The sequence below is a fragment of the Crocodylus porosus genome, unplaced genomic scaffold (assembly GCF_001723895.1).
Source record: "Crocodylus porosus isolate Cpor-Errol unplaced genomic scaffold, CroPor_comp1, whole genome shotgun sequence".
Classification (NCBI taxonomy): domain Eukaryota; kingdom Metazoa; phylum Chordata; order Crocodylia; family Crocodylidae; genus Crocodylus; species Crocodylus porosus.
Window position 1 is genome coordinate 49,948,662 of NW_017728951.1, and position 10,197 is coordinate 49,958,858.

A 10,197-nucleotide genomic window follows, 5' to 3' on the forward strand; every position below is an offset into this window, starting at 1 on the left:
GGGATTGCATCCTTGAGGAGTGATCATTCATCATGGACATTGTTCCCTGCCAGATTGCGGTTTCTCAGGGCCTGAACAACTAGCCTCCTAAGCTTGTGGAAGTTGGCCTTTCTAAAGTCAAGGACTTCCATATTGCTGACTGAATTGCCAGCTTTGTAGTGAATAGAGAAATTGATCAACTCATGGTCACTGTCTTCCAGCTTCCCTTCAATTCTCAGGTCACTGACTAGATCACCCCTTTGGCCAGTACCAGGTCCAGCAGCACTTTGTCCCTTGTTGGTCCATAGACTTCTTGAGACAAATAAAGCTCATCAATACTTGTGAGGAAGCATTGCAACCTATCAGATTTGGCTGAGTGCTCTTCCCATGAGATATATGCATAAAAGAGAATATTTAAAGTCTCTCCAGTTATAATATTATGCAAAATGATGACCTCAATATGAAATTTTTGCTATTATATTTCCTTGCTAGCACCATTATATGGTTAAAAAAGTAGAGGTGAATAAAAGATCTCCAATGAATAAATAATTGAACTTCTTAAATCTTTTAGTCCAATCAGAACTCTGACAACATAAGTGATGTTACTTGATGAATGTGAAATAGAAAGCCTAGAGACAGGGACAGGTTAATGCATAGCTAAACTAGGCACATCCCTAGGGCCTTAAGTGAAGAAGGGGCACAGGTGTGTTTATTTTACATAATTATTGAGTGAAAAAAAGTAATAGAAATATACAGTATTAAGTAGAGGCTCTCGAGTTTGTTTGCCTAGGACCCACTAAAGGGTTAATCCAGTCCTGCCTAGAGAAATATGTAGAAGGGCCTTTGTTAAACTACATATCATGGTTTATATTTTTTTATGGATTAAAAATTATCAAACCCCCCAAAAAACAAAGAAAACACACCTCTGTATCTGAATCTGGATAATTAGCTATATTTTTCAATGTCAATAAAGTACCTACTCAGAATTCGTAGAGTGATTTTGTGTAGAAGAGAGTAAATTGTTTTTCACATTGTTATCTTTCCCATAGGGAATACCTGGGAAAAATAATGTATTCTATCATATAGGTATTATAACAACAGGATTCCAAAAGGCACTGTACCAAACCAGAAATTAACTGGACCAAATTCACAGAGTTGGATAAAAAAACTCTCATATGTTTTCCCAAATTTAAATGATGCAATTGACCCATTATTTTATGCAACTGAGTTCTTCAAACATATGGTCTGTAATTAACCTTCATATATATAAAGTTTAATTTCTTTAAATGTTTCTTGGGGACACATCTACCACTGAAAACAATGGCAAATGACCTCTTAAAGCTCTGCTACTTAGTGGAACATAATTGCATAATATATACTCAATATATGCTCTCATTTTTCATGTTTTTCTCTTGTTTGCTTAAGATCACCATGTGACAAGAGTTAAATTTTTGTAGTGCTTTAAATACATTGCTGAGGGATGGACCAAAGCCAAAATCTCTGTTCTGGACAGTCCAAAACATAGTCCTTAAAAACCCAAACCAAAATTGTGCGTGCTGGCAAGTATTGTTGATCCCAAGGCTGAAATATGAACTTGAATTTATATTTGCATTTTGCACCTGACTTCCATCTGCATAATGGGCTGAACCTAAAGTCTTCAAAATGTAATGGATTGAAATCTCTATACATATCTGAATTTTGTGGCTTAAATTAATCTCCTTTAGAGTTGCATTAAATAAACCTAACTGGAAGGTGTTAAGCAAATAAAAAATTATCTTTGTGAAAATTATAAATACTCAAGTACAGGATTAAAAAAAAGAGTAAAATGCAAGATATAATTTTCCAACAGAAATGCAGAAGTGTTCTGATATTGTACAACTCCACATTAGACTTCAGCTCACCTATGTTGCAGTTCAGCGTTTTGCTCTTAAGCAACAGGGATTCTCAGCTGATGTCAATAGATATACATTCCCTGATTCCATCGACTCACGGTGATGTACACCTAGGGAGGATCTGACTTATTTCCTTAATAATAAATCTTAATAACACCTTAGCTAAGAAGAAATTAATTAATAATTAAAGCCTAATTTCACTTTCTATAATTTGCACTTCACTCATCTTAGACAATTAACATGAGCTAATTGGTAGGGCTGTGTGAAGCTTTGGGTAGTGATTCAATTTGAAGAAGATTTGGCCCAATTCAGTGACTGAATCTCTGATTCAGAGAGCTTTGATGATTTGGATAGTCCCTGCCAGCTGCAGCAGGGAGCTGCAGCCGGACTCGGAGCTGGTAAGTAGGGAGTGGGGGAGCAGGGGATGGAGGAGTGGGAAGGGAACTGTGAGGGAACCCCTGCCAGGCCCCATCCCCTGCCTGCTCCCCCAGCACCCCCTGACCCCCTTCTGCTCCCCTAGTCCACCTGCCCCCATGGCTGCCCCACCTGCCCCAGCTCCCAGTGCTTTAAAAAAAAGCTCCGACTCCCTGGGTGCTGCCAGGTGGGGGGGATTGCCACTTCCCCCCACTGCCCGATGCTGTGTGTGGGGCTCTGCATGAGCCCCCTGATCCCACTATCACTCCTTCAGCCCCCCCATGGCAGCCCTGCCCAGCCCAGCTCCTGCCCTTTAAGAAAAATTAAACCAGGAAAAACTCTGGGGCTCACCACTCCTGCAGCAGCTTTGGGGCTTCAGGGTGCTCATGCAGAGCCTCCCACATGGTTCAGGGCAGCAGGGGGCAGCGGGAATCACCCCCTACTGGCAGGAATGGTGAATTCAGGGTTTTTCTCTTTTTTTTCTTAAAGGGCTGGAGCTGCGGCAGGTGGGGCAGCCATGGGAGGGGAACTGGGGGAGCAGGGGAGGCCAGGGGGCTCATGCAGAGCCTCCCCATGCAGCGTGGGGCAGTGAGGGATAGCTGGGTTGGGTGGGGCAGCCATTGCTGGGCTGGGAGAGTGAGCAGGGGATGGGCCTGGCTGATCAGATTCAGCCATATCAATTTGGGACAGTGATTTGAATCACCAAATCGAATCACCGTCTCCTGAATTGAATGAATCAGCTGAATCCAAATCCAAAGTTAATGCTAGCTGCTTCACACAGGCCTACTAATTGGTTTTATTTTCATTGAATTTTCTTGGCAACTTCACTTTCTGATTCTCAGACACAATGGTGCTATTTGCAATAGCACACTATGGGGAGCTGTTTAAAGAAATCTTTATACTGAAATTCAGTTCTTGAATATTTCTCTGTCTGTATATCTCCTAGGCATCCCCTTGCTTATTTATTTTATAATTTATCTTTCATTTTGTCCAGACTAATTCAGAAGCCAAAAGTTATCCTTACTTCTCATTTACCACAGCAGATGGACAAGTATGCTAGAAAGAAAAACACTGAGCTTTCTTATTTAGTTTTCTGTACTTGTCTTCAGAACTTGTTCCATCAGGAAACTGAATTAAGGCTAATAGCTATGGTCAGTGATGATGCCCCATGAAGTGGTATTGAAACATTGCAAATACTGCTTCTTCATTGTCACTCCAGAAACATTCTAGTGTACTTCAGCAATATAATTCCTCTCAAATGTTCATTTGTTTAGCTCATGATAACACCTAATTTTCATGTGGCAAGTGAAACTATGGAGGGATGGTGACTTGGCTGATCTTTTCCAGTGGAACAAAACTCCCTCAAAATTGTTACTCAAGTTTGCATTATTATTTACGTGCTTGTTGGAAGGATTCTTTTCTTAGCCACAAAAAACTGTTGATGGCCAACTGAGGGTCACTCCTCATGCAGAAGGATTGTGCATGTTCTTGCGCTACACTTAAGCATCACATGGTGGGTAGGGAGGAAAACAAATAAATAGTCTTGCAAAGTAGTCTGCAGAACCCCTGTTCTGGAATTGGTTCCTATGCAGGATTTTTGAATTAGTCAAATGAAAAATCATTGATATGTATTAATATGGGCCTAAAGGCTTGCTGTGACCAACTCAGTTCACTCATTTATGAACTAGAAGCAGTTCTTCAGATGGGTACCATGATAGAAAAGCACTCCAAAATTTCAAAGCATTCATGAAACTGACTTTATGGGCACCTATACCTGAGCAGCGAGGCTAGTCTGACACACTGTAATTACAGCAGTCAGAGCAGACTTGATTAATGAGGTAATTAATTACTATGCTTCAGCAGCCTACGGTGTCTCATGTATCAGTCTCATGGTGCTTAAAAATGGTGGTGAGGCATGGGGGCGGGGCTTTTTCTAAAGCTCATTCAATGAGCCTCTGTAATTAAAGCACCCACCCCCCACGCCCAAAGCACGTGTATAAACACCCTGTTTATCTAACACTCCTTCACAGTCTCTGGAGTTGGAAATTCACCAAACGCTACAAAATTTTGACAACAAGTTTCAGTTTGGGGCCTTGGGGTATGTAAACTATGCAAAACAAAATAAACTGCAAAACCAAGCTTCAACACTGTTCTTCCTGATCTGCCCTGCTGTATAAAAAATACTGTGGTGTGATATCTTACCCTGTATTAGTGCCTATCTTTAATATAATACGTTGACAGCCAAGCCTTGCCCTGTTTTCACCACTTAAAAGGTGTATTTTTAGCAACTGGTGGTTCTCAAACTTTTTACTTTTGGGGCACTCCTTCTGTAACTTTTTTGAACTTGGCAACACCCTGGTTGAGAATCACTGTTTTGCTGCTTCACTTTACCTTGGTGATTCTCAACCAGGGTTGTGCCACCATAACCAATGTAGTGAGGTGAAACTGCCCTGTGTGTTTTGTGTGAAGCTGGCAGAACTGCAGCAGGAGCATGCTCTACTGCTTCCTTTAGGTTTATCAGATAGCCTAATGCAAGAGCACATGCTTCAGTCATAGCCCATCCTAGTCTGTATCTCTGCACAAGGTACACACATCACATCCACCTGGTTGCAGCAGCAGTGCCGGTGGCAGCACTGGTGGCAGTGCCTACACCATAGCACCCCTAAAAGGCTGTTGTGGCACCCTGGATGAGAATAACTGATTAGGCAAGCAGTTGAATGGTTTAGTTCAGTATAATCCTGCCTTGAGGAATGGGTTACACTAGATGACCTTACGAGGTCACTGCCAACCTTACTATTTTATGATTCTAAATCAGGCACTTAACATGCATTAGTTGCCAGGGTAGATGCCAGTAGAGAATCTTGTGTGTATTTTAATTTGTGTGCTAGAATGGCAATTGCCTTATTTTCACTAGGAGTTAAATATGCATTGGCTAGCTCATGTTAAATGTGCACCTTATTCATGGCTCTGTCTAATGTGGTAATAGTGCTGTGAGAAAATAAAGTCATCAAATGATTCAAGGGGAGGACCACTATATGCATTAGAAGATAAAAACTCATTTCTTGAGCACACTGTATCGAAGAAGATCTTCAAAGAACCTACAAGTGTATATGCATTTTTTATACTAATTTGTTGATAAGGTAGTGTGAGCCCCAATTAATAAGGTAGTGAAATTCCAGGTTGTCACGGACTTATGTGCAATTTAGATAGGCCAAAATGTCAGTTTCTTACTCTACCTGCCTTGCTTACAAAATTAATGCACTTCATGGAGAAGTTGTAGGAGCCAGCTTAGCTCCTCCTCCATTACACTTCCAACAATAGCTGTTCTATTTATTGTGGTTACCCTTCTTAGGATTATGGTTTCAATGAGCACACACAATACTTCTTCTAAAGTGAAACTCCAGTATATTGGCATACCTGTAAAGCCAGAGCTCATGTTACTTAACCCAGAGCATATAAATAAGGGGTCCACCCCTAAGAAAAATATTCTTGGTACAGCTTCCATAGAAATCCAGAAATTTCAGAGTAAGTGACTGGAGGGTATATTTAATGCTTCCTTTAATTCTGTTCTTTAATGATGAATGATGTAGAATTTGTAGGAAATGTATTACCAGAGTTTTCTTAAACTATTTGAATTTTGGAAATATTTGAATTATGCTTATTTATCTAGCTTGGCTGCTAACATTTCTAGTGCACCTGTGCACTAGTGTTCAACAAAAATCAAGGCCAATTCACCTTCTTAAAAGGATTTTTCCATATAATTCATAATGATTACATTTGTTCAAACAACTAGGTAATAAGTGAATGATAGGACATAACAATTTGCTGTTTGGTTTTTTGTGTGTTTGTTTAAAGCTATGCTTGTCTTAGAAGATACATTCAAGACGTTAAATGATGAATTATGCTTTTAAGCATTTTCATAATCACTGAAGCACCATAAAGGAGATATAAAAAAAACCCCTATAAATTATTAAGACTCAGTGGCCTCATCTACATGAAACACTGACTGCACAGTCATTACTGCATAGTCATTTAGTACATATAACTAGGCAATGTGTTGTATTGCAACTTAAACAGTTTAAAATGTCCTTACAATATATCTTTCTATTATTTTCTTTCTTTACAGGATAGACATTTGAACAATGCTATCTTTCCTTGCCATTTTCCATACTTTTGTCCTTGTGTCATCTATGGTAACCACCCATCCAAATCCTGATCAGGTTGTCCGAAAATGGGATTCAAATGCATGTACACTGGTTGTATGTGCACCTGCTCAGAATGGATTACCGGGAAGAGATGGAAAAGATGGTCTTAAAGGAGAAAAGGGAGATAGAGGTATAGCTATATTTCTTTATTTACCATTTACCCACTCCTATTTTTCTTAAGAAACAAGCAAGAGGGATGCATATTACAAATCATGTAGTCCCATAACACTTGTACCACAGTCACAAAAAAGTGTGGAAATTCTTAAACTCTTATTTATAAATATTAAGCACTGGACAAAGCTAACAGTTTTGCTGAGAGACCAAATAAATCTATGTTATAATAGGGGATTGGATCCTCCACAATTAGGTACTAAATTCTAGAACCTTTCACCTGCAAGCTTGCAGTTCTAAATGGGCAGTGCCAGAAAGTGTCATGAGCTAAAATTGTGCTGTAATCTGTGATATGCTAGCTTGTCTGCACATGTTATGGTGATGAAGGTACTCAGCATCAATTATATTAATTGGCATGCTTGGCAATATCAGCAAAAAGGTTAAAAAAAGAACAAGTATTTAAATGAAATGCTCCTATCCTCCTTAGAGATAGCCAAAACCAGGATGGAATGTGTACCTGCGTGGTCAAGACAGTGCATGAGGTGAGCTGGTAGTGAAGCTGGAAGTGATAAATTCTGAAAGAGATTATTAGGTCTCATTGCTTCAGGAAGGGGCAGAGATCGAAGAGACATTCAACCCACTTTAAAAAAAGATCTATACAGTTTTGTATTAGGGCTATGTGAAATGGCTGTTTTATTTTGGTTTCAGATTTGGCTGTTTCGGGGGACAGTGATTCGTTTTGGTGTTTCAGATAACTGTTCTGTTTCAATTTGATTGAATCTGTTTCAGAGTTTCGGTGCTGGTTCAGAGATTTGGATCAGCTGGGGAGAAGCAGGTACAGCCAGGCAGCTACAGGTTTTCCTGTGGCCCCCTGGGCTGAACAGGGAATTTCAGGAAAGCCTAAGGGCAAAGAAAGAGGTATACAAGCTGTGGAAACAGGGGGTAGCTACCAAGAAGGAGTATACATCCCTGGCTCGCACTTGCAGGGAATCGGTTAGGAAGGCCAAAGCAGGATTAGAACTTACGCTGGCAATGTAAATTAAGGACAACAAAAAGTCCTTATTCAGGTATATAGGGAGCAAAAGGAAGGCAAAGGGTAGCATAGGACCCCTACAGGACAAAATAGGGCAATTGGTGACAGAGAGGGGAGACAAAGTTGAGCTCTTCAGTGTGTTCTTTGCATCTGTATTCCTAGATACAGACCAAGACAAATCTCCCAATTGGATCATAGATAAACACAGGAGGGACACCAGCCCACCAACTGTTAGCACAGACTTAGTGAAGGGGCACTTGGAGGGGATGGATATGTTCAGATCAGCAGGCCTGGATGAACTTCATCCAAAGGTGCTGAAGGAATTGGCCAGTGTCATAGCAGAGCCACTGGCACAGCTGTCTGAGCACTCATGGTGCTCCGGTCACATCCCAGAGGACTGGAAAAAGACCAATGTGGTTCCTATTCTCAAGAAGGGTAGGAGGGAGGAACCAGGAAACTGTAGGCCAGTTAATCTCACCTCTATCCTGGGGGAAACTCTAGAAAAAACCATTAAGGATCACATTTGTGGGAGCCCAGCAGGGGAAATAATACTGAAAGGAAATCAGCATGGATTCATTGCAGATAGGTCCTGCCTGACTAACCGTGTTTCTTTTTCTGACCAGGTCACAAAATGCTTAGACTCAGGAGTCAAGGTAGATGCCATCTACCTAGACTTTAAGAAGGCCTTTGATACGGTATCTCATTCTGTTCTCATAAATAAACTGACAGGCTGTGATATAGATGATTATACAGTCAGGTGGGTGGCAAATTGGCTTAGGGGTTGCACCCAAGGAGTGGTGGTGGTTGGATCAATATCATCCTGGAAAGATGTGGGCAGTGGGGTCTCGCAAGGCTTCATCCTTGGACCAGTGCTGCTCAATGTCTTCATCAGTGACTTGGATGAAGGCTTGGAGAGCACCCTGTCCAAGTTTGCAGATGATACCAAATTATGGGGCAAATTTAACACACTAGAGGGTAGGAAATGGATACAGGCAGTTCTGGACAGGTAGGAAAAATGGGCAGAATAAATAGGATGCAGTTCAACAAAGACAAACGCAAAGTGCTGCACCTGGGGAAAAAAGAACCACGAACACACTTACAGGCTGGGGGAGAAGCACTTACAGTGTTTCTCAGCAGCACAGCAGTAGAAAGGGATCTTGGAGTCAACTGAACACAAGGTGTCAATGTGACAAAGCAATTAACAGGGCTAACCGCACTTTATCATGCATTAGCATGATCTGTCTGGTCTGGCTGCAGTTGGAGTACTGTATCCAGTTTTGGGCACCGCACTTTAAGAGGGATGCAGAGAATCTTGAGAGGGTCCAGAGGAGGGCCACTTGTATGGTCAGAAGCCTGAAGCAAAGGCCCTACAAGGAGAGACTGAGGGATCTAGACCTCTTCAGCCTCTACAAGAGAAGGCTTAGAGGTAATATTGTGGCTGCCTATATATTCATGAGGGGAGGGCAGCAGGGAATCGTAGATGCTTTATTTACTAGAGCACCCCCTGGAGTAACTAGGAACAATGGCCACAATTGACGGAGAGCGGATTTTGGTTGGACATTAGAAAGAACTTCTTCACAGTAAGGGTTTCCATAATCTGGAATGGGCTTCCAGGAGAGGTGGTGCTCTCCTCTACCCTAGGGGTCTTTAAGAGGAGAGTGGACAAGTGCCTAGCTAGGCTTGTCTGACCCCAGCGCTCTTTCCTGCCTACGGCAGGGGGTTGGACTTGATGACCTACTGAGGTGCCTTCCTACCCTAACATCTATGAATCTATGAAACCTCTGGCTGTGCCTGCCTCTGCACTGGTGGGGGGAGCTGCAGGAGAAGCCCCAGTGGCTGCCCTGTCTGGCCCCATCCCCTGCCCAGTCCCAGCCTCCCAGCACTTTAAAAAAAAAACAAATCCTCTGCACTTGCTGCAGCAGCGGTGATTGGGACCTGTGAGGGATTGTGGTAGATCATCCCTCCTCTTGTCACCCGTACAGCAGCTGCTCCACAGTGTTGGTGCAGCGTGGCTCAGCAGGATGCCACACACTGTCTAGGAACTGGGGCAGCTCTAGCAGTCAGCTCAAGTCTGACACCTCTCATCCCCAGTGCCCACAGCTGCCAGGCAGCATGCAGTGTCCTGCCGAGCTGTGCTGCACCTGCACCATGGGGCAGCTGCCACACAGGTGCCATGCAGAGGAGTGATACCCACTGCTCCTCTCTGCCACACGCTGTGCGGGGGGGGGTTCTACCATGAGCCCTCAGAAGCCCTGATTGCCATTGCTGCAACCAGTGAGTGTGGGGCTTTTCTTTTTCTTTTTTAAAGCTCTGTACTCACTGGATGACAGAGCTCCCCCAGGCATCAAGGAGTAGCAGGGATCCCCCCAACTTGGCACCCGTGTGGCACCTATCACATTGTTTCATAGTTTCATAGTTTCATAGTTTCATAGTTTCATAGTTTCTAGGGTCGGAAGGGACCTGAGCAGACCATCTAGTCTGACCCCCTGCCATGGCAGGAAAGCATACTGGGGTCAAACGACCCCAGCAAGATGTTCATCTAACCTCCTCTTAAAACCCTCCA

The 10,197-nt window shown here is 42.6% G+C and overlaps 1 protein-coding gene across 2 annotated transcripts in view; it reads left to right on the forward strand.

Moving 5' to 3' along the window:
• Nucleotides 1-4,268: 4,268 nt before the first annotated feature.
• LOC109324360 (pulmonary surfactant-associated protein D-like) overlaps nucleotides 4,269-10,197 on the forward strand; it is a 12,146-nt gene continuing 6,217 nt past the window's right edge. Inside the window, exons 1-2 of one of the 2 annotated variants that reach the window (XM_019556351.1) lie at nucleotides 4,269-4,383; nucleotides 6,412-6,620. In XM_019556351.1, coding sequence (XP_019411896.1) covers nucleotides 6,428-6,620 — 193 coding nt within the window. In that variant the 5' untranslated portion in view covers nucleotides 4,269-4,383; nucleotides 6,412-6,427. Of the gene's footprint in view, nucleotides 4,384-5,765; nucleotides 5,811-6,411; nucleotides 6,621-10,197 lie in introns of those variants that run through there. The other variant, XM_019556350.1, reaches the window with a different exon arrangement.